The following is a 25,191-nucleotide window of genomic DNA, read 5'->3' as shown; positions in this document are numbered from 1 at the left end:
CCCCCGGCTTTGCCCAGTGTGATGACTGAGCGCGGGCATGAAAGATGAAGGTGAGTGAGTCAGGCAAGATCTGGGGAAAGAGCCGTGCAGAGAGCAGTACCAGCAGAGTACCAGGATGGGGGCACCCGATGAGCTGAGTATTGGGGAGCAGACGGAACCTACTGCCGCTGGGCAAGGTCGGGGGGGATGAAGGGAAGCTGGAGTGTCTCAGGCTACAGGCTGTAACAGAAAGCAGTGTCTTGAAAACACCACTGTGGCTACTGTGAGGAGAACGCACTGGAAAGGGGAGGGTGTTCTAGTTCTCTCGCGTGCCTTTGGGCTATGTTGGTCAGCGGTGGAGAAGAATGAAAATAGATGGAGTTGAGATGTTTGGGAACATGACATGTAGTTATACAGGTAAAGCATTTAGCACTTGGCACATTCTTAGTACGTTAGATTGTGTTACTGTTGTTTTTACTTTTTCTTTTTCTTTTTTTTTTTTTTTGAGTTGGAGTCTCACTCTGTCGCCCAGACTGGAGCGCAGTGGCCGCTCCCGGCCACCACAGCCTCGACCTGGGCTCCGGCGATCCTTCCGCCTCAGCCTTCCAAGTACCTGGAACTACAGGCGTGCCCTACCACGTCCGGCTAATTTTTTGATTTCTTGTAGAGATGAGGTCTCGCCAAGTTGCCCAGGCGGGTCTCGAACCCACAGGCTCAGGCAATCCACTCACCTCAGCCTCCCAAAGCGTGGGGTTACAGGCTGAGCCCCCGAGCCCGGCTTATTTTTAATTATTTTTAAACCCTTCCATTCTAGGAGCCAGTCATATTTTTAATAGTTGAAATCATATTGTATTAGTCTCCTGCTTTTTATTCATGCAACTTGATAACATGAGTGTTTTTTGTTTTTAGAAGTTTTTAATGAATACACAAAAATATGAGGACCTTCCAAAACTTAGTCATTCTTATATTGGGGGATGAGCGTTCAAGTTTTTTTATGGTTACATGTGATAAATACTACCATGAGGAATAGTCTTTGCATTCTTTGTTATTATGTATTTTAAATTCACACTTAGTAGCCTCTTTAACAATAAGTGTAATCTTTAAAAATAAGTGTAATAATTATTTAGTTTTCGTATGTCAGTGCTTTAGAAATTTTGGGAAACTACTGAGATAGTATTTTAAGTAAGAAGACTAACATCTGGAGGTCTTAGGCTATAAGCTTGATTTACTCTGGTCCTAAAATTAGCCAGAAACGAACTCATTGCAAGAAATATTTTGCTTCAGCCTTCCAAGTAGTTGGAACTACAGGCACATGCCCCCCAAAAAGAAATATTTTGTTTTTAGTTGTTGCAGAAGCAACATATACAGTAGACTGAATTGTCAGGTTGCAAAAGAAGTTCTTTTTGTTGTTCATAGTCTAAAAAAGGTCACCAGATTTTCTCTGAAAGCCAGAGTCAGTAGTAGGTGACAAACCAGATTGGAGAGAGGACACGAGGTGATCAGTGGCAGTGGTCTTAGGAGTCACAGAAGCGACAACAGTAAAGTAAAAGCAGAGAAGTGTGGTTGTTGTGACTAGACTATTGATAAGATACCAGTGGCTCAGCAGTCTTGATGAGTAAACAGCCCTTGCATATACAATGATACAAAAGTCCTTGTCCAGGTGGTAGAATAGTAAGTGCCAAACTGATCTTCCATATAGGAGGCTTGTTTAGAAGTCACCTTGAAGAATGAGTATTCATGGTGGATAATATTTTTTACTATTTCTCTACTTAATAGAATTAATGAACTCAGTAATTTTTAAACCGGTGGTTGTGCTTCTACAACTGTGTTAGGTATTATATTTGTTTTATTGAGTCAAATGTGGGCCACTGTAGTTTTTAGAATATAATATGTTAAAGATAGTGATGTACGTGCAATGTTCAATATTGTATTAATGCCAAATTTACTTTTAAAGTTGCTGATATCTGAAATTCTAGTGATGTTAAAAATTAAGGACTTTTCAAAGCAGCTGGCAAGAAAGCCACCAGAGATTACTAGAATGGTGTCAAAAGGATTTAGGAGTCAATCTGAAGAGACCTCTACTGGCCCAAAATAGAACAGTTGGAGTTAATCAGGATTATGGCTAAAATAGATTGAAATGTGTCAAATAATGTTTATATCTATGAAATTGTAATGATGCATGCACAGATTAAAAATGTGTCACCACTGCAGGATGGCAGGTAATGAACTTATTATTTTGAGAATTAATAAATAAAGGGAAAGAAGCATTTAGCCTGACTTTCCTATAGGAACTGCACTGCTGGGTAACCAAATACATGAGGAGAATTCTGTTGGTAGAAGTATTCTGGCTAATAAAGGAAGGAATAATAAGATTAGAATATCACCATTTTGTAACTACCTAATAAGGCTTAAAAGACATCTCAGTCAATCGCAGAATGTGGTCCTTATTTGGATCTGTTCACATAGAAACTGGAAAAAAATTACAACATTTATAATAACTGGAAATTTGAAATTGAGAATGTCTGATGATATTAAGAATTTTGTTTTACTTCTAGTAACCATGTTGTAGCTGTGTTAAAGGTCTTGTCTCTTAGAAATATTTACTGAAATACATATATTAATGAAGTTATTTTATATTTGAGATTTCCTTCAAATGAATATGGATCTGGGGAGATACTGGTGCAGGTAGAGATGAGACAAGATCATGAGTTGGTAATTGTTGAAAGTAGGTAGTGGGTGTATGGAAGTTTATTGTACTATTTTTTTCTTTGTATATGTTTGAGATTTTAAGTAATAAAATGTTTTAAAAACAAAGAACAAGGAAGCACCAAGTCATGGAATCAAGTTGTCTTCTAAGGAAGGACTTTTGCACCCCAAAATCTTCCAGAATAATCCCTTTTTAAACACCTTAGCACACACAGACTCTTAAGGTTTTATTCCATTGGCTGGGCACGGTGGCTCAAGCCTTGTAATCCCAGCACTCTAGGAGGCTGAGGTGAGGGGATTGCATGAGTCCATGGGTTCGAGAACAGCCTGGACAACTGGTGAAACCTCACCTCTACAGCAAATCAAAAAATTAGCCAGGCGTGGTAGCGCTCACCTGTAGTTCCAGCTATTTGGCAGGCTGAGGCGGAAGAATCGCCGGAGCCCAGCAGATTGATGGTGGGGTGGCTGGGAGCATGCCACTGCACTCCAGCCTGGGCAATGGAGTGAGACTCCGACTCAAAAAAAAAAGTATTTCATCAGTGCCTGGGGAAAAAAAAAATGTTGGTGGCATTTATGTTTGTTAGGAAATAATTACAAAAGACTTTTTGAGTAGGGCTGAACAATCAGAACAGCAGTGGCCATGGTGAAAAAGATGCTATTGTGGACTGTCAGTTTCCAGAAGAATCCGCTTGAGCCCTTGTTTCACTAATTTTGCTAGTAGGCTGCATATTTTAATATGCAGGAAACTTCTATTGTTATATTTGCCTTTTTCAGCCTTTAAGAAACAGACATAAATGACCCAAAATCGTTGAGGCCTTCAACAGTTTACTACATAAATGAAGAATGAGTTGACATGAGTAAGTTTTTCACGAAAATAAAGTTTGAATCCTGAACCTGGAGGAAAGGTTTATGTTCCTTTGTGTCCATCATGCTCTTCAGAGTATCTTCCACACTCACAATAACTTATGTTCCTGATGACTTCTTGGAGCCATTTAGAAAAGATTTTTCTTTGTGTTTAATGTATATATGTACACACGCAGTACGTGAATTAACTTTTTTGAAAGATCATTATTAAGTAGTTAGAAAAGTTTCAACTCTTAAATGCTCAACCCTCTATTCTTGGAAAAACTTGACTATCTGTAATGATATAATTTTATTACTTCGCCTAAGACTTTAGAAAATATATGGGTTGGGCATGGTGGCTCACTCCTATAATCCCAGCACTTTGGGAGGCCAAGGTGAGAAGATTGCCTGAGCCCACAGGCTCGAGACCAACCTGGGCAACTTGACGAGACCTCATCTCTATAGTAAATCAAGAAAAATTAGCCGGGTGTGAGGGCACATGCCTGTAGTTCCAGCTTCTTGGAAGGATTGCCTGAGCCCAGCAGGTCGAGGCTGCGGTGGCCGTGAGCGTGCCACTGTACTCTAGCCTAGGTGATAGAGACTTCAACTAGAAAAAAAAAAAATATATATATATATGAATTACATCTATATAGAGTTTTTGAGTTTTTTCAAAAAGAGAAACTCTCAGTACTCATAGTAAAAAATAGAAAGAAGGTCAGGAAAATAGAAACAGATTTACTACTTGGGTGCAGTTGTGGAATATATTTTCCTTCTGTGTTTGAGCCCTTCAAAACTCCCAGTCAGCCCAGATGAAGCAGCTGAAGTGCTTTGTAATTAGTCTTCTATTCTTCACTCAATTAAAATTCCCACATATGAAGGAATCGCACCAATGTTGATCTAATTATCTGATTAATAAAATCAGTGACAGTATGAATGACTGATGAATATAATTCACTTATTGATTGTGAAATGAAAAAGGAATACATCTTCAGCAAACGGAAGAAGGACACAGGAACATTTTGAGTAGGAAGCCCTCCTGACCTTTCCCAGAGTCCTCTATTCTGAAAAGGAATTATGCCAACATTTTCTTTTTAGCATGCAACCAGCATAAAAAATAAAGAGTATCTATTAAGTACTAGATACCTTTCACAATAGCTGAATGATTTATTTGATGTTTAATGTTTTTCAAGTTTTCATATAAATTTACAAATTAGAAAAAAATGGAATATTTTCTTATTTTTTGTTTATAGACTATAGTCCTGTATACTTAGGGGGTTAGTCAAACACCTCTGTTGGATAAGGTAACTTGACATCTGGGAGTTGGTTTGAAATTAGTTTTTCTTTTCTTTTAGAATGGCAGAATTTAGTGACATTTGGAAGCTTTTCGAACATGGCTCCTCATGGTTACCCATACATTTGTACACTGAGTCAAGTGAAGTTGTACTCTACAAATGTTCAGAAAGAAGGGCAGGGCTCACAAACTCTCAGAGTGGAAAAAGTACCGTCATTTGAAACAGGTATGTGCAGATTTTTTAAATCTCTTTTTTTCTATGTACTTCAGTAGTTTGCATTAATGTTTGTTTCTTGAATGTTTAATAGGATTTATTTGTAAAACTTCCTGGACTGATGTTTTCTTTGTGGGAACTATTAAACTGCTGTCTTAATGTCTTTAACTTTTCTGTTTTGACTCAGTTTTGGTAAATTCTGTTTTTCTTAGGAATTTATCCATTTAAACTGCATTTTTAATTTACTGACATAAAGTTTATAATAATATTCTCTGTTTACTTTCTTTTTTTTTTTTTTTTTGAGTTGGAGTCTCACTCTGTCACCCAGACTAGATTGCAGTGGCACGCTCCCGACCACTGCAGCCTCAACCTGTTGGGCTCTGGCAATCCTTCCGCCTCAGCCTTCCAAGTAGACGCAACTACAGGCACGCCCTACCACGCCCAGCTAATTTTTGATTTTATTGTAGAGAAGAGGTCTCGCCAAGTTGCCCAGGCGGGTCTCGAACCCATGGGCTCAGGCAGTCCACTCACCTCAGCCTCCCAAAGTGCTGGGATTACAGGCTGAACCAGCGAACCTGGCTTGTTTACTTTTTTTTTTTTTTTTTTTTTTTTGAGTTGGAGTCTCACTCTGTCGCCCAGACTGGAGTGCAGTGGCACGCTCCTGGCCACCGCAGCCTCAACCTGCTGGGCTCCGGCGATCCTTATGCCTCAGCCTTCCAGGTAGCTGGAACTACAGGTGTGCGCTACCATGCTTGGCTAGTTTTTGATTTATTGTAGAGACAAGATCTTGCCAAGTTGCCCAGGCGGGTCTCGAACCCATGGGCTCAGGCAATCCACTTGCCTCGGCCTCCCAAAGTGCTGGGATTACGGGCTGAGCCACCAAGCCCGGCCTACTTTCAATAGCATATGTAGTTAAGTCCTTTTTTCATTCCTAATAATGTTTGTCTTATTTTCTTGATTAATCTTGCCAGAGCTTTGTCTTTTACTCTTTTTCCAAGTATTAATGTTTTTTCACTTTGACTGATTGTTGTATGTTTGTTCCTATTTTGTTTTTTACTTTTTAATTACTGCCTCCTTTCTGCTTTTGTTGTGCTTGTTCTGTTATTCTTTTATTAACTGTCAGATATTTTGCTTATTAATATTGAGCCTTCTTTTCTTTTTGAAGTAGACATTTAAGCCATTATAATACATCCCACAATTTTGATATGTGGTGAGTTATTTCACAGTTATAAGTGTATTATTTCCACTATGGTTCTTCTTTGACTTTTTAGCTGATCACTTAGTCAGTTTTTCTAAATGGCCCTTGTGTGGTTGAGAATAGTGTGTATTTTTGATTGTTGGGCGCAGTGTTTATACACATTAATTCCAGTTTTTAGTTCTATACAAGTCTGTATCCTGTTTTTAAAATTATTTCCAAGAGGGATTTTGGCATATGACACTTTGATGGTAGATTCAATGATCTTTCCCTACAGTTCTGTAAATTTTTACTTTTTATAATTTGAGGCTGATATACACATTTAAAATTGTGACATAACACTGGTGAATTATACTTCCTATCATTATGTAGCAACTCTTTTTCTTTAGTGACACCTCCTCCAGATTTCGTTTAGTTATATTTGCCTGATAAAAATTTTCCTATCCTTTGACTTTAATTTTTTTTGTCCTAATGTAATAACTTTGTTTTTTAACTGGAAGTATAGGCTGTTTACATTTATTGTAATCACTGATATATTTGGACATATTTTTACCATTTTATCATGTTTCCTTTTCTGTTTTTAAATTCCTTTTTTACCTTTAAAATTCTTTTCTTTTTTCTCATTCCATTATCCTCTCTCATTCCTTCGCTCTCCCTCATTCATTCCCTCTCTCTCTCTTTCTCTCTCTCTCTCTCTCTCTCTCTCTCTCTCTCTCTCTCTCTCATTTGTAGGCTTTACTCTGTCCTTCAAAGCCTAAAGGTAATTGACCAGTTTACTCTCCTGAAAAATGCAAAGACCTTAGAGTGCTTTAACTCTGCTCACCCTGCCCCGGCTTACCTTCTATTTGTTGGCTAATGTTTTTTTTTTTTTGTCTATTTTGCTCTTTCTATAAAGTATACATTGTTGTTTGTTTAGATTATCCAGAATCTTTGTGAACCACCTTTTCTTATGTCTCTGATCTTTCTGTCTGATGTGCATCCTGTGGAAGTTCCTTTAAGTGAGGATCTTTCATGGGAAAGGCACATCTAAGATGTTATTCCTGTGTATTCTGGCTTTCACTATTGCTGTGAAGAAGTCACATATCATGCCTTTGTTGACGTATCTTTCTCTATTTGACCACATTTTTTATTTTGAAAGTCTTTTTCTTTTGTGTAAATAGCGGTTTTATTATGAAGTAACTAGGTATGTATTTCTTTGTATTTATTCTGCTTGAGATTTTTTTGGGCTTCCTGGATTTGAGGAGGGAAATTTTCTACAATTCTGGAACTCTACAGTTCTCTGTTATTATCTCTTCATATATTATATCTTCCTATTTCTCTGTTCTCTTCATCTGGAATTTCAATTAGAAATATGTTAGGTCTTCTTACTTTGTTTTCTGTATCTCTAAACCTTTCTATCTTATTTTCTGTTTTCTATTTCTTTATTTTTCTTGCCTGCATTCTGGATTATTTCCTCAGGTCTACCTAATTCACCAGTTTATTATTTTGTTACCTCTAATATACTGATTGATAATATATGTTGGATTTTTAAAAATTTAAATGATTATATTTTTCATTTCTAGAAATTGTTTTTCACCTTGTTTGGTTGGTCTCTTATTTCTTGGTTATGTTTTCAGACTTTCCTTTTATTACTTTAGGCACATTAAACATAAAATATAGCTATTTTATATTTTAACTGAAAATTCTGCTCTATGTAATTTTTTTGGTTCTCACTGTATTATCATTTTCTTCCCTTTCTTGCTCTTATTTGTGATGCCATATAGGTGTTGTTCATTTTCCATGCGGTTTTTGTATCTTGAAACTATTTGATATTTATCTAGAAGGAAGATGCCTTTCTGCCTAGAGGGGTTTGCTTTGCTTCTGTAGGCTGTTGGGGGACACGGCTGGGACCACCTTGTCAATTCAGACTGTACACTTGTGTGAGGGTTTGTGGTAGGACCCTTTATGGAGAGATGGGACACTGAAGCTTCTTTGCCAGGAAGCAGCTTTTTTTGTGCTGGCACTGGCCCAGCAGATTCACATCCAAAGTCTGAGCCCTGAGTGCAGCAGGGTGTTGCCTTATATACTTTTCACTAACTTTTCTTTACACTTTAGCCCCTTTGTCTCCCTTATATGGCAACATACATTTTGATTGGGTATTTTCTGGCACAGGATTGTAACAGGGTTACGCGTGCTCACTTAGACATTGACTATGCCACCTTACTTTCTAATCTGGGAAGGCCCTTACTACATTCCTCCCTGTGATGCTCTAGGGTCAAAGAACACCACCTTTGTTTAGGGATTGGCACTTCCATAACATCATTACATGTGCTGCCGTTTTCCTTTTGGCCATGACCTCAATGAGGCTGGTGGCAGAACTTATAACCAGGGAAGCCAGACAGGGCAGGATTAGACAAATTCCCAAAATCATAAGTAGATCACCTGTGAGGGTTTTGAATCCCCTGAAAGTTGAGAACCATCTCCCAAACAGTTTCCTGGGATTCCAGACTTTCCAGGTCTGGACTGGGACACGAGCAACTTTTTTCATTTAGTCGGTGATTTCTTCTATGACCTTTTGCTCATCATCTATTTGTAAGCAGCAGTTGCTTAAGTTAAATTTTTGCAAACTCCTCCTTCAGAAGCAAGCAAGTAAAGGCTAAGCGGTTTGGATAGATAGCATTGCTCATCGTGGTTTGCAGTTTGCCTAGTATGTTAAGGGCCTTTGCAATTTCATTAGTTATAATTTCAACAACCACCTGTAACTGAATTACATGGTTTAGTATGTAAATGGAGGTTTAATAGCCCCAGGATCAATCCTTTGCCCAGGTGACCGGGCCATAGTATTGGATAATATGCTCAGGGGGCCACTCATCATCTTTCCAGTTGCCAATCTTTAAGGCACGCTGTTTCCTTTTAGTTTTCCAGTCCTCGTATACTTGAACTACAACTGTTCCCCTCTGGCAAGAGGCAGCAGGAAGAAGGATGGACGGATAGACCCTAACACACAAGATCCTGCCCAGTTTGAGGGAAGTACGTTATAGGCTATCTTCCCACATATCCAGTAGAGTCCACTCGGGGCCAGCCATTTGATTTCTGCGTCGACATTATCCCAGGCCTGGCAGAGAAGGGGGAAGCTAGACAAAGGGTTAGGGTCTGGTTCAGAGTGGTTTGGAGACCCCCACCATTGGGTTTTCTGGCCTGTTGTGTTATAGAATTTTTGGCCCAGGTATATCAGGCTTCCAACAGAAGTGTTACATTTTTTTCCCATCGGGCAAAGCAGTTTTCCCCTATAATTGAGATCTTAAGAAGCCAGACTCCAGTGGCAGGGCTGGGGTACTCTGTTTCATTATAGGGTTTGTGGGGATTCAGTTCCCTAGCTTCCCAAGGCCATTGTTCTCCCATGTTAGTTCCTCCACAGAAATAGCAAGAAGAGACTTTTAAGGTTTGGGCAATAGTTTCTGTGAGGGCTAAGAACGGGTTTCTTGTTGTGGATGAGATGGGAGGAGGGCTACGTTTTATTTCTTTGTAGAAGGAGTGAAAGGCCTCATGGGATGTGGGTCAGAGTGAGACTGTGACCCTTCCAATGTATATTGGGGCCCAAGGGTCTGTTCCCCATCCATGGATAACTATACCAAATTGGCAGCCTGTCTTACATTCCATGTCCTCTGGGTTGAAAATGGTAAGATTAACAGGGTTATAGGCCCCCGACTGACAGTTTGATACAGCAGTTCCCCTGGTGCAGGAATGCTGTTGTGTCTCTTCCCAGGTGGCCTGGTTTACTACTCGTAGGTCCTGAACTAGCCGGTAGTCATCTGTTCCCAGTTTCTGGACTGGCAGGAGAGACATGTTCCAAGACCACTGGCAGGGTTGGAAGATTCCATACTTTAGAAGTCTTTCTAGATGTTTCTGGATTCCAGTCTATGCCTTCACGGGATGAAATATTGTTTCTGGTGGGTGGGCCCAGCCCCCGATTTTTGTTCTACTACTATTGAGTGTATGTTCAAGCTAATTCGGGAAGATTGTCCTCAGCCCATACCCCGGGCACCCAGAAGGGAAACTCAGATCCTTGTCATGGCTTTTCTGTGAAACTATAGAGATGCCATTCTTCTCCTAATTTTTGCTTCGGGTTTCCCCAGGGTCAGAACTGCTTGGCTGTGAGAGTTGAAAGTTATCTGGGCTTGCAGCTTTCCCAAGAGGTCCTGACCAATTAAAGCCACAGGACAGTCAGGGAGATATAGGAATTCATGAGTAACTTCATGACCACCTAGATTGCATCGTCGGGGCCATAAGAGGGGGCAATGATCCCCGCCACTCCGGGCTCCCACCATAGTGGCTTGTCTCTGTGAGAGGGGATCCAAAGGTTGAGTTACCACAGAATGCTCTGCCCTGGTATCTACAATGAAGTCAAGGGGCTGGCCCCCCACAGTCATTCAGACCATAGGCTCCTGGTGGTCTAACAAAGTGGAGTTCAGTCTTTCCTAGTCTTCCCCATAGTTTTCCACGGCAGCTAGGCCCTCAGAATCATTCTCGGGGGCCTCATATAGTTGGGGTGTGGGCTGGTTCCGTCCTTGGACCCCCTGGCCTCTCCCTCTTCCCCTGGGAGTTGGACGATAATTCTCTGGACATTCGTTTTTCCAATGACCTTCTTGGACAGCAGCACATTTGATTCCACCCCAATCTTATCCCTGGGCAATGTGGTTCTTGTTGGCTCCTTCTCTGGCTCCAACCTGGTAGGGGCTTTCCGGGAATGTCCTGACCGTTCCACCAGGGTAGTGGCAAGCAGATCTACCTTCTTCTTCATTTTTCAGTCTGCTTCTCGTTACGCCTCTTGGTCTTGGTTGACGAATACCTTTATTGCAGCTTCTAACAGTTGGCAGCATTCATCCCAGCAAAGCCCGCTAACTTCTGTAGTTTATGTTGGAGGTCTCCCTGAGCCTGACTGACAAAGGCAGCATTAACGATTCGATTCGCTTATTTTCTGCTGCTTCTGGGCCGAAGGGGGTGTAAAGGGGAAATGCTTCGCATAGCCTCTCCTAGAATTGACTTGGGCTTTCTACAGGTCCCTGGAGCACCTTTGAGATTTTGCTCATGTTCATAGCCTTTTTCCCTCCTTCCTTCATACTGCCTAAAAAGAACCTTTTGGTAACACTCCAGCATTTGAAATTCCTGGCTATTGTTAGGCCTGCGCATTCACCATCCCTGCAGGGTCGTGCTTCTCTAACCATTTTAAAGCTGACTGAGTAATTCAGCAGCGTTCTTCAGTGTTAAACAGAGTCAGGAAAAGCTGGCAACAATCAGTCTGGGCTTGTGGGTCTGGATGATGGATTGCATTAGATCAATCATAGCCTGAGGTTTCTCAGTGATCAAGGGAGTATGATTTTTCCAGTTCAGGAGATCAGTGGTGGTAAAGGGCTGATATATAAAACTATCTTAGCTGGGCTCGATGGCTCAGCCTGTAATCCCACGCCTTTGGGAGGCTGAGGTGAGTGGATTGCCTGAGCCCGTGGGTTCGAGACCCGCCTGGGCAGCAAGACCTCATCTCTACAATAAATCGAAAAATCAGCCGGGTGTGGTAGCGTATGCCTGTAATTCTGGCTACTTGGAAGGCTGAGGCAGAAGGATCGCCAGAGCCCAGCAGGTCGAGGCTGCGGTGGCTGGAAGTGGCCACTGCACTCCAGTCTGGGCAACAGAATGAGACTCCAACTCAAAAAAAAAAAAAAGTATGTTGTCCCCCTTGGATCTGACCATATTGACTGTAGTAGAGGGCCCCCCTAGTTTCTCTCAATGGCCTCTCAGCACCTGTGGGGAGAGGTGCTGGCAACAGAGTCCTGGCGCTTTCCAACTGGAGTATACAGGGTTAAGACCAGCAGTTCCAGAGTAGCTGTGGCAGGGGTCTCAGGTGACTTCGTGGGAGGGGTGGCCTCAGGGGTGTGGGCAGCCTCTGATGGGGCTCTGGCTGCTGTAGGTGTGGGGAGTGCAGGCGAGGGGAGTGCAGGTGGCAGTAAGGGGAACAATGGCACAAAAGGCGGAGGGATCTCCTCAGGCTCCTCAGACACTATGGGCTTCTCAGGCTCCTGTCAACATTTTGAGGGAGCCGTTATTCAGGCCATCATAATTTTACAGTTCTCTTGGAGACAGACTTCTAACGAGACAGACTTCTAACCAGTGGCCGAGAAAGGACTATATCTTGCCAACAGTCAATGTAAGGGAATTGGTCAGGGTGACCTGGGTCCCCCACAATGACTCTAAACAGTTTGGTAACTAGTTCTTTGTCTAGTGACCCCTCAGAGTGCCAGCCCACCCCAAACGAAGACCAATGTATCTCACAGAATGTCTGGAGTTTTCTGGGAGTCAACTTAAATCCATAGTCCCCTGAATATCCCTTTTAGAAATTCTTCATCATAGACTGGTGGGGTAAGCTTACTCTGTTTGCTGCCCATTCTCTCCCTCTAAAAGATGACAGTCATGTATGAGAAAGGGAAAGGGAAGGGGTGAGTACTCGCTTCGACTGCCTTCAGCCACTCTCCTCACAGAGATTTTTCAGGCACTTCTTAGCAATTGGGGGTTCAATATAAATCCCCCTAGGTTTTGATTTAGGATTTCTCCTGACTCTACTACTGCCCTAAGCCGTATGAGGGCGCCACGGATCCGCAGATTGGGACTCTATTCTCTCATTGCCGCCAAGCAGTGTCTCATTCATTCACACCCACACGTTTCCAGCCTGCTTCCCAGCTCCCTAGAGTTGTGGTTTCGTCCCCTGTGGGACTACTTGGGCAACTCTAGATGATCAGGCTCCCCTTCTGCCTGTTGGGGGCAAACTTGCCAAATCGAACCCGGGTTCTTACCAGTCTGATGGACGGTGCTCACTTGGCTGATTCCTGGGCCTCACCAGGTTCCTTTAGTACACCAAGATGGCTAGTCCCCTATGGATCAATTGGTCTGCTGGCACCAGGTGAGGTCACCTCTCCCGGCATCCCAGGGGTCGCACCCCAGCGACGAGGAAGGTGAAATCACCATCTCCTTATCCCGGGTGGGCCCCCAGAGATGTGGGAGGCCCCCAGAGATGTGGGGGCCCCCAGAGATGTGGGAGAGACAGGATACCAAGACTTCTTTGCCAGGAAGCAGCATTTATTTGTGCCAGCACTGGCCCAGCGAATTCACATCCAAAGTCTGAATCCCAAACACAGTAGGGCATTGTATTTTATACTTTCCGCTGACTTTTCTTTACGGTCTAGCCCCTTTGTCTCCCTTATATGGCAACATACATTTTGATTGGGTATTGTATGGCATGGGGTTACACATGCGCACTTAGACATTGACCACACCACATTACTTTCTCTTTGTTCTGGGAAGGCCCTTACCACAGGTTGACTAATTCTTAGGATTTTCAGAGGAATATTTTTTCTTCCCCACTACTTAACATCAAAGTAGAGACAGCCCTTCTTCCTTGCTGTTCTATTCTGTGTGCATTATTTATTTCTTTTCATAATCATACCACATCCATAGTTTTTTACTTGGGTATCTCTTGTTAGACGCCCCATCTTGAGCAGAACTTGGTCTTATTCTCTGGCCTTTCATGCTCCTTGCAACTGTGGAGGTAGAACCAAGGTCAAAGAACACAAGCTTCAACATACATTGTTAGGGGAAAAGCTGACTTTGGTGTACTTATTTTTTCCATAGAGGTCTTGTTTTCACTTCATCTTTGCCTTTTTCAGATCATTTTTGCTAGACTAACAGTGCATTTAAAAAGATTTTGTCCAAGGTACGTTAAAAGGAAACATTAAAATAAGTCCTTTATTCATTAGTTTTCTCAAGCAATATTTATTGAGTACTTCTTATATGACAGCGAGTGAGAATGACTCTGAGCTTTTATTCTCTTTATTACTAAAGCAGAAAATAAAGCAAACAAATAGTGTGGTAATGCAGTCATCCCTTTGTATTCACGAGTTCTTCTCTGTGGATTCAAGCAACCAAGGATCAAAAGATTTTGGGGGGACAAAATGGATGGTAGCATCTGTATTGAATATGTACAGAATTTTTTTTACTCGTCATTATTCCCTAAATGTTGTATAGAAACTATTTATTTAGCACTTATATTGTATTGGTATTATAGGTAATGTAGAGATGATTTCAAAATATATGGGAGGATGTGCATATGTTATATGCAAATACTGTGCCATTTTATATAAGGGACTTGAACATCTATGGATTTTGGTATCTGTGGGAAGGTTCTGGAACCAACTCCCCATAGATACTGAGAGACAACTGTACCATGGTAGGAGACAGTCGTTGTACTGCAGGAACAAATGAGAGGGGTACCTCACTGATTCCTGAGTGGTTAGGAAAGATTTTCATAATGAAATTATACCTAACTGGGGGCATAAAAGAAAAGTAGTGTTGGTGTGGTGAATGGTGGAGAAAGAACTGTCTAGACTAGTAGAAGACCTGGTGGTGGGATTGGTAGGTTTGTAAGTACCAGAGATTAAAATCAAGGTTAGCAGTAGTCAGATCAGGCTCTTGTTCAGGCATTTGGACTCTGTTTTGTAGATAGTGGGAATAATGGAGTATTACAAGTGGGGAAGTACTTGATCAGACTTAAGATTTTAGAAAGACAGCTAGTTGCAAAATGGCAAACAGATTACTGAAAGTAGTAATGCAAATGAGGGTCTAGACTAGGGTGATGGTAATGCTTCTTTAAAGGAATAGATCAACTTAAGAGATTTAGGAGCTGAAAAATTAGAACTTGGTGATTGAATTTGGTGGTGAAGGAGAGTGTCAAGTAAAAGACAGTGCTTGGTTACTAGATTGGCCAATTGTGTAGATGATGAGTTTATTGATTTATAAAATTAGGGGTACCAAAGTTAGAGGATATTTTCATGAGGTGGCAATGGTTTGGTAATGAACACCTGAATTGTAGGTGCCTGGGGAGCATCTTTTTTTTTTTTTTAATGGGAGTCTCTGTTGTCCAGGCTGGAGTGCAGTGGCATGCTCATGGCCACTCCAGCGTCAACCTGCTGGGCTTCAACAATCCTTGCGCCTCAGCCTTCCAAGTAGCTGGAACTACAGGTTCACGCTACTATGCTTGGCTAACTTTTTGATTTATTGTAGAGACAAGGTCTCACCATGTTGCCCAGGCTGGTCGTGAACCCATGGGCTCAGGCACTCCTCTTAACTTGGCCTCACAAGGTGCTGGAATTACAGGCTTGAGCCTCCGTGCCTGGCCTATGGGGAACATCTTAACAGATGACAATGTGACCAGGAGACAGTTGAGTATCCAATGAATCTCCTAGTCACTGCAGTATCTGTTGAGATGTCACACATCTTAGCACATCTACTGTACTGCTGCGGGAGGTCAACTCCTGTCTGTGTTACTGCATTGCTTCCTCCTTGAAATCCCTGCTTCCACTTGGGTCCTTCTAGAATCCGTTATTCACATAGCCAGTGTGGTCTTTTTAAAAACAGATCATGTCACTTTCTTTTTTTTTTTTTTTTTTTTTGAGTTGGAGTCTCACTTGTCGCCCGGGCTGGAGTGTAGCGGCATGCTCATGGCCACCACAGCCTCAACCTACTGGGCTTAGGCAATTCTTCCACCTCAGCCTTCCTAGTAACTGGAACTACTAGATACATGCCACCATGCTGGGCTAGTTTTTGTGATTTATTATAGAGATGAGGTCTCAACAAGTTGTCCAGGCTGGTCTTGAACCCCTAGGCTCAGGCAGGCCTCTTGCCTCGGCCTCCCAAAGTGCTGGGATTACAGGCTGAACCACCACTCCCAACCCATGTTACTTTCTTATTTAAAACTCTCATTGGCTTCTGTTACTCATAGAATAAAATTTACACTGATAGAATAAATCAGAATATATTATTCTGGCTCTGAAAGCCCTCCTAGCTGGTCTGGCTCCCATGTTCCTCTTCATTTTCCTCTACTACTCTCACTTGCTCAGTATGTTTCAGCCACAGCAGTCTTCTTTCAGTTCTTAGAAAATACCAGCCTTGTTCTTGTTATGGTGTCTTTGCTTACTTTCTCTGTCCTAGACCTTCTTCGCATGACTGACCCCTTCTGGTCATTCATATCTGTTTAAATGTTGGCTCTGCACGGAGGCACTTTAAGATCACTCAATTTGGCTGGGCACGGTGACTCACGCCTATAATCCCAGTACTTTAGGAGGCTGAGGTGAGAGGATTGTCTGAGCTCACCGGTTTAAGACTAGCCTGGGCAACCTGGTGAGACCGCATCTCTAAAATTAAAAAAAAAAAAAAATTAAAAAAAAAATTAGCCAGGTGTGGTGGCATATGCCTGTAGTTCCAGCTACTTGGAAGGCTGAGGCAGAAGGATCACCTGAGCCCAGCAGGTCTTTGTGCCATTGCACTCCAGCCTGGGTGACAGAGTGAGACTCCAACTGGAAAAAAAAGAAAAGAATCACTCAATCTAAAGAAACCACCCAGCAGTCTTTAATATTAGCCTAATTTAGTTCTCTGCATAGGTAACACTCCAGATTGATATCTTCAGTGTTTTATTTATTTCCTCATCACCCACATGTTTGTAAGCCTCGTGACAGCAGGAGCATCAGTGCCAGCTCGTAGTAGGGGCGTAATAGATACTTGTAAATGAGGAAATGCATCAACTTCCAGCCTAGAGCTAAAGATTTAGGAGTTTTTAGCTACACACAGGTGTTAACCAAAGCCACGGGTGTGTTTGAGGAGAGAGCAGGGTGGGTGATGAGAGTGAGGAGATAAGATCTTTTAGTACAGAATCCCAAAATGAGTGGAGGACAGGTAGAAGAAGAGGAGATGGCAAAGAAGACTTGAGAAGGGGTGGCTAGAGGAAAACCAAGTCTGTGGTGTCAGGGGAATAGCGGAGGAAGGATAAGACACGTACCAAGACTGCCTTTCCCTTGGCTGGATGTCTTTCATGGAGAAGATTTTTCCAATTCCTTGAGAACCAGTACTCATTTAATGGTGCCTGGTTTTCTCTCTTTTGGCTTAGCTGTGCAGTTTTAGCCGATTTCTTCTCTCTCTCTCTGATGGTGATGGAGAACTGCTGGGGTAAATATTGAGTGACAAGCCGGGCTTGGTGGCTCAGCCTGTAATCCTGCGCCTTTGGGAGGCTGAGGTGAGTGGATTGCCTGAGCCCGCGGGTTCGAGACCCACCTGGGCAGCGAGACCTCATCTCTACAATAAATCAAAAAATCAGCCGGGCGTGGTAGCGCGCGCCTGTAGTTCCAGCTACTCGGAAGGCTGAGGCGGAAGGATCGCCGGAGCCCAGCAGATTGAGGCTGCGGTGGCCGGGAGCGGCCACTGCACTCCAGTCTGAGCGACTAAGTGAGACTCCAACTCAAAAAAAAAAAAAAAAATTAAATATTGAGTGACAGTTTGATATTATAGGATGAAGGAATGCAGAGTGTAATGAGTCCCTAGTTTCCAGAAATAAGCATGCTTATTAGAGCATAGAAAAGGGAAAAGAAACAGGTGATGAAATAATGTAAGTAATGGTAAGATGTGTTATAGTGCTTTTCTAAGGTGAACATAGACTCAGGCAAAAATATTTAATGTTCTACTATACAGAATCTTTGAAATTGAAATTGATGACTGAGTTTCTTTTTCCTTGCTACCTAGAATAAAAATGTTAGTTTATTTTCTTATATTATAAATACATTGTTTATTGACAGTTTTATTTTGGGCTCAATTTTTCAAGATTTGCTTAGGCCAAATTAGACCTTGTTAGCCATCAGATAGACAGTAAGTAATTGCTTGATTGAAAGATAATTTGTATATTTAAGGATTTGAGATTGCGTTTTGAATAATTCAAACCACATGATAAAGTCAGGCACCGCTCATTAAGAAGCAAAGACTTGCTGAGGAATCCTTAAGTTTTTAAGGAGCATTCAGATGTGTTAAATTTTAGTAAAATTAGTTTTAATTTTGCTAATGACAGCAGATGTGTGGCAAACAGCCAGGGTTTGAACTTAAAACAAATGTCTAGAGATAGTCATGGATAGAATGTCTAGTTACTTATTCAAATCATAAATATTCTACTCCAGTGATACAGTGTGAGTTTATTAAGATGGTAATATGCAAAGTAGTCATACATGTGTTTGATCCATCTACTAGCATTCTTGTTTGTGCTTCATAACACTATATATTTAGTGGCATCTAGACAGTTTGTAGTGAGCTGAATATCGAGAAATATTTTGCTTGTAGCAACTCATTTTGTGTGATTTGCTTAAATGACTTTGAGTACTGTGGAAATTAGAGCTGTTTCTGAAACTTTTGACAGTAGATTTCAGTTGTTGAGACAGTAGGTGTTTGTTGAAAACTTATTATCCCACCCGTTCTCTTCACTCTTCTCTGCCCTGCTCTCTGTTCCCCAAAACAAAATTTTAAGAAATTGATACATGGATTCTATAGATAAAGATGCTTTAGAATTTGCTTGTTGTGTAGCTAGATAAAAATAAAATAATAATCATTTAACTCCTCAGTGGCAAATGTTACAAACTGTAGTTATGAAATAAAATTGGTTTTAAAAAGTCTTTATTGATATGACATCATAACTGACTTAGGATTTGATGAATAGTGAAAGCTTTTCAGGTTTTCTGTACATGTTTTAGATGTTGAAACATACTGTATTTAGTCATTTTCTCAGTGATTTTTCACTGAAAAAAGTTGTCAAGAAATATACTAAAAATTACACATAAATATTTTGGTTTTATTTCAAAGAGAGTTTTGTCTTTGTTAGTGCTTAGTTTGTTGGCATTTAATTGTTTTATATAATATAATCCTTGGGAGAGAAGGTAGATCAGTGAATAGACAGAACTTCTGATGAAGATGGCATTGTGGATATGTGCTTTGAGGCACCTGTTCTACTTCTCACTCAGTGGAGTGATAAATAAAATATAAAAAGAGAAAACTGAAAACACAGTTGGATTTTAAAAGATATGTTCTACCAAGACATGGAATAGAAGCATCTGGGCTCTGGGTCTGTAAACAGAAAGTGGCATTCAGGAATTGGGCTTGTTTGGGGTGGTGGATCTGTACAGATAGCCAACCATGTGCTAGAGTTATGTATGTTGGAACTCCCCATCCTCCTCCACACAGGAGGCCGGAAATAGTCAATTCTGGTTGCTACCCTGGGCTGTGTCTTAGAGGAGGCTGCAGACCTAGGGAGGCAAGACTACCAGGGGCTGAAACCTGCTGTTTGTTGTCTTAGAGACTAGATTGAGGGGTAGGAATTTCAAATGACAACATGAGATCTAGTTTTGGACAGAGGGCTCAGACTGAGCTCAGGGGGCATGAACATGAAGAAGAAAATGGAAGGATATAACCTATTCAGAATAAGATCACAAATTCCAAACTTTAAAAATACATGAAGAATCCTAATACTGAGAAAGCCAAAAAGAATCAACAAATAGGAATTAACTTCTAGATGAAATTAAAATAACAGCCTGAATTGCTTTAAAATAAGTTTAATATCCTCAAAAGGATAAATGAAGGACTCATATGCATTAAAAAGACCAAAGAGTTTTCAAAATTATAAAAATAAAGTGAAAACAAATAAATATGGAAAGGAGACGACATCTTAGAAATAAAAGTATAATCACTAAAATAAAAATGTAGTTATTAACCAATCAATTAGAGAATTCATACATTGAAATTCACTCTGAAGGGATGTAGAAAGGCAAAAGATTTTCAGAAAAATGAGAGCACTTAAGAGACATGAAGCCCTACATTTAATAGGTATTCAGAGAGAGAGAAAGAGAGAATAGAGAAATGGTGAGGAAGCAATATACAAAGAGATAATGGATGAGAATTTTTCAGAATTTGAGAAAGACAACTCCCCAGATCAGAAGGACACTTTGAGTACCAAGTAGGATAAGTAATAATACATCCACTCTAGACACTTTGCAGAGAAATCACAAATTTAAAAAGCAAAACAAGAAACAACCCAGCTTAAAAGCTGACAAGAGGAAAGTCACTGCTGTCAGTCTAGTGGCTCTTTTGAAGCAGACTTTTTATCTGCAGCTATATGCAGGAAACAGAGAAGGGAATGGTTGAGAAAGTAAGAGGAAAAAATGCTGCCCCAGAATTTTACTTGTTCTAAATAATCATTGTGGAGTGAAGGCAGAAATATGAACACTATCAGACATATAAATATGAGTGTCATTTACTAACCAACCCCCCAACATTAAAAAAATTATTAAAGAACAGATTTCTAGAAGATAGCCAGAAGGAGAGAAGGGATTAGGTATCAAAGAGATAGTAAAGAATAAAAAATGGGTAAAATGTGTTGGTAAAATAACTTTTGATAATAAAATAATAAACTTTCTTTTAACATTAAATAATAAAACTTAGATTAAGAGTACTAGTAAGATGGAAGAAGTTTTCAGTGTTTAAAAGTTTTTTTTCTGGTCGGGCTTGGTGGCACAACCTGTAATCCCAGCACTTTGGGCGGCTGAGTCAAGTGGATTGCCTGAGCCCGCGGGTTCGAGATCAACCCGGGCAACTTGGCGGGACCTCGTCTCTACAATAAATAAATTTTAAAAATTAGCCGTGCATGGTAGCACATGCCTGTAGTTCCAGCTACTTGGAAGGCTGAGGCAGAAGGATCACCGGAATCCATCGTGTTGACTGTGGGGTGGCCGTGAGCGTGTTACGGCACTCCAGCCTGGGCAGTGGAGTGAGACTCCAACTCAAAAAAAAAAAAAAAAGTTATTTTTCTTGTTCCAGTGGATGATAGAGATTGAATAACTTTACAGGTGGTTAGAAAGGTTTAAGGAAAGCCTGTATGTTAAGTTAGAACATGGAAACATGATTTTATAAGTTCCAGACTAACACTGGGGGATGAGATGGGAGGAGGATACAGAAAACTTGATGAATCTAACAGGTGAGAGGGAAGGTGAAATAAAAATTAAGCAAAGAAAAAGATGGTAAACTGGAAACATACAGAAGGTGGCAGAATCCATATGTACCAGGCAAGTGGTCAGACTTAATGTGTTCATGTCATTTAAATGGACTCATATTCTAAACATGCGGAGATACAGTTGCATTGCTATTTCAACATATGTTTTCAGAGACTTTCTATTCTGCTATTGTAGCTTCTCAGGACTTTGCTCTTATGATTATTCTTGTAATCTACTGCACCAACCTTTTCTCCCTCTTACTGCCTCCCTCCCATCTGTGTAAGATAAAGTCAACCTTTGCTTGATTTCATTCTCCTCTTCAGCACCTGCTGAGTCCAATTACTGCTTCCATTTGATCTCCCACTTTCTCCCCAACCCACTGCCTCCACCCCACTCTTCTGCCAAAACTGCTCTTGTCAGGAGGTTCCAGTGATCTCCGTGTTGCTAATTCAGTATTTATTTCTATCCTCTTCTTTCCCCTTAGCAAAAATATGCCAATGCCTACGCATAAGTCAAATCTATTTATTTATTTATCTTTGAGACAGAGTCTCATTCTGTTGCGCAGGCTGAAGTGCAGTGGCATGCTCACAGCCACCACAACCTCGTCCTGCTGGGCTCAGGCCATCTTTCCACCGTAGGTTTCTAAGTAGCTGGATCTACAGACTTGTCACACATTATTTTGAACACAGACACAATGTAGGAAAATGGTTAAGAGCACAGACTAATGAAAATGACTTGGGTTTTAGCCCTGACTGTGCCTCCATGTTTAAAATACTTGCTCTGTGACTTTGGGGGAAATTAGAAAGCCTCTGTATGCCTTAGTTTCTTCATACTAAGGAAAAAGTGACTATGTGACTTGGGGGGAAGTTATCATCTCTCTGTGCCTCAGTTTCCTAATAAGATGAAGATAATAGTATTTACCTCAGAGCAATTTTGTGAGGATTAATTGAAATTATAGGAGGAGTAACCCCCCAAAATGAAACTATTTTTTGGAGAGTGGGCCCCTTGAAGTCCAGGCTTCCCCCACTAGGTAAGTGTTCTAGGAACTCATTGGCATCTGTGTACCAGCTAGTGTGGTTGTGAAGGGGCTGTGTTCAGCTTCAGTGAATATTTTTGTTTAGAGATTTTTTAAAAGCATTTGCCCATTTCATGATGGGTGATTTACAAGTATACCTGCCCACACCATGCTGAGTGTTCAACAGTTTTCCCACGTGCCCCACCCTCCCTATTCAACTAGTCTGGCCCCAAATGAATTTTTGCTTCTCTGGTCAAACAAAGTCCTCAGAGGGAAACGTTTTGCTGATGTGGAACAGCAGAAACAAAAAATGGCAGAAGGTCTAAAAGGCATCAACATTGACAAGTTCAAAAACTGTTTTGAGCAGTGGAAAAAGCATCTCAGTAAGTCTATTGAGTTAAACAGAGTACTTTGAAGGTGACTGAAGTTTGAACATGTTAAGAATTAATGCATAATTCTTTATAACTAAATTTTGGTTTTTTGGGGTCCCCCTCATATATGTAAAGCACATAGGACAAATACATGGCACATGTTAAATCCTTAGTAAATGTCAACTATTATTATTAACTCTGAAACACGACTTTATTATTGATTGATTATATAAATATAGTAAAAGAAAATGTTTTAAGATTTTTATTACAGAATATTTGATACATACAAGAGAGTATTACAGAATATATGTAAGTTAGAAAACAATAAAATCAGAACCTTGCAGTGTACCACTCAGCCTAAGAACTTTACCTTCGTGGTCACATCTCCATTTGCCCAGTGAATCCATGTGGAATAAAAAAGAAATAGCTTGATACAGTTGTATATTTGTTTAGTTTAGCTTGTTTTTGAACTTTGCTGTGATAACATATTGTGTGTGTTCTCTTGTGATTTACTTTTTCATTAAGTTTTTCTCCTAAAATTTATCCGGACTATTAGTGGGTATGTCTGGTTCATTAATGTTCTTGGAGGTAACTGGCACATACTTTTGGGGCTGTTGTGTGAATTAAACGAGTTGATACATGTAAAGTGGTTAGAGTAGGACTTGCCCACCATCAGGGCTCAAAGATAGATGGCCATTATTACATTTATCAGTGTTCACTGCTATATGAAGCTTCCATGAACTTACATGGTTCATCTGTCTGTTCTCTTGCTGATGGGCTATCTGGGTCTCCAGTTTTAACAATAGAGCAGAGTGCCCGCCTCGGTAAGTCTCGTGTCCCTCTCCTTGTGCCCTTGTGCAAGGACTTCTTGACGTTAAAGATACTGACCTAGAAGAATTACTGGGTTATGAGTTGTGCTGATGTGCAACTGTTGTAGACAATGCCAGCTTGATCACCATGCTCACTGTGCCTGTTTATATTTCTACCATCAGCGTAAGCATGTCCTTTGCTGTGTACCCTTGCCAACATTAGATGTTGCCATATTTCCATTACTCCTAATCTGATGGTTGTAAAGTGGCATCTTGTTATTTCACTTGGACTTTGTTAGTGATGAGGCAGTCATCTTCTCAGTGCTTATTGGCTGTTTGTATTTCCTTTTCTGTGCGCGTTTGTTCATCTGCCTGTATTTTTCTAATGGGTTGTCTTTTTCTTGATCTGGGGGAATTCTTTAAATATTCCTGATCCTAGTGCCTTATTGATTCTATCTGTTGGAAATATCTTCTCTTAGTTTGAGGCTTTTCTTTTATTTTTCTCTTTTTTTAAAATGGGATTCTTTGATGAACAGATGTTCTAAATTTTACAGAAGGAAAATTTACAGAATTTATCAGTTTTCCTTGTGTTGTTTGTATCTTGTTTAAGAAATCTTTCTATACCATGAAAATATTCTGTATTGTCTACTATGCAACATGTAAATAATTTAATATTTAAGTATTTAATCTAGAATTGCTTTTGTTTATGATGAGTGGTATATTCCAATTTCCTTTTTATTTTTTTGAGGCAAAGTTTCACTTTGTCCCTTAGTGGCACAATCACAGCTCACTACAGTCTTGACCTCCTGGGAAGTGATCCTCCTGCATATGCCACCAGGTTCAGCTAAGTTTTTTATTTTTGTAGAGACTGTATCTCGCTATATTGCCCAGGCTGGTCTTGCGCTCCTGGGCTAAAGCAGTCCTCCTGCTGTGAGCTCCCAAAATGCTGGGATTACAGGAGTGAGCCTCCATGCCTGGCCCAATTTCCTTTTATTTTATCTTATTTTATTGATGGATGTAGGGTTGTACAGTTGTCCTAGGAGCACTTAATAATCATTCTTTTTTCATTGTATAGTGTCTCTAGAACAGTTTTAAGTGGAAGAACGGTGCATCCTTTTATTGTTCTCTACTTTAAAGGAGTGAATCAAAACATTCACCATAGAATATAATGTTTGTTATAAGTTTGTTTTACCCTTTAAAGAAATTATGTTTTGTCCTAATTTTCTAAAAAGGGTTTGTGATTTGCATGAATGTTGAATTGTATTAAATGCTGTTTCCTTAGCTTCTGAAATTATTCTATAGTTTTTCTTCCTTCATCTGTTAGTGAGGGGAATAATAGCTTTTGTAATGTTTAGCTAGTTTTGCCTTCTTAAGATAAATCTAACATGGTCTATGATATATCATCTTTTTTATACATTGCTAGATTAGGTTCTGAAATTAATTAAGTTTATAGGTTTGTATGAAAGCAGCTATTTAATGTAAATTTGTTTTAATAAACTTTACAGCAGAGAATATAGGTGCCGAACTCAAAGCTCCACTTAAGCAAGACCCCCTCCAAGTAAGAGGTATATATATTTTATATTTTTATTATAAAGATGTTTTGAATTAAATATATAACATTAGTTTATATGGTACTCTTTATAATTATATTATTCTAAGAGTATAGTTTATTTTTACTTTTATTTAAGTAGATTGACCACAGGATTTATTCTCTTATTTTTTTATTTTTATTTTTTGAGTTGGAGTCTCACTCTGTCACCCAGACTGGAGTGCAGTGGCCACTCCCGGCCACCGCAGCCTCGACCTGCTGACCTCTGGTGATCCTTCCGCCTCAGCCTTCCAAGTAGCTGGAACTACAGGCGTGCGCTACCACGCCCGGCTAATTTTTGATT

General features: G+C 40.4%; 1 protein-coding gene across 2 annotated transcripts in view; it reads left to right on the top strand.

Moving 5' to 3' along the window:
- SLC30A9 (solute carrier family 30 member 9) overlaps positions 1-25,191 on the top strand; it is a 92,841-nt gene that overhangs the window by 4,183 nt on the left and 63,467 nt on the right. For both annotated transcript variants that reach the window (XM_008073023.1, XM_021706447.1), the window contains exons 2-3: positions 4,881-5,045; positions 24,805-24,864. In XM_008073023.1, the coding sequence (XP_008071214.1) occupies positions 4,881-5,045; positions 24,805-24,864 (225 nt within the window). The remainder of the gene's footprint in view (positions 1-4,880; positions 5,046-24,804; positions 24,865-25,191) is intronic.

The sequence above is a fragment of the Carlito syrichta genome, unplaced genomic scaffold, assembly GCF_000164805.1.
Source record: "Carlito syrichta isolate Samal-C Ts95f unplaced genomic scaffold, Tarsius_syrichta-2.0.1 Scaffold315593, whole genome shotgun sequence".
In the NCBI taxonomy this organism is placed as follows: domain Eukaryota; kingdom Metazoa; phylum Chordata; class Mammalia; order Primates; family Tarsiidae; genus Carlito; species Carlito syrichta.
Note: the sequence above shows the minus strand (reverse complement) of the source record. Positions and strands in the feature narration are given on the sequence as shown.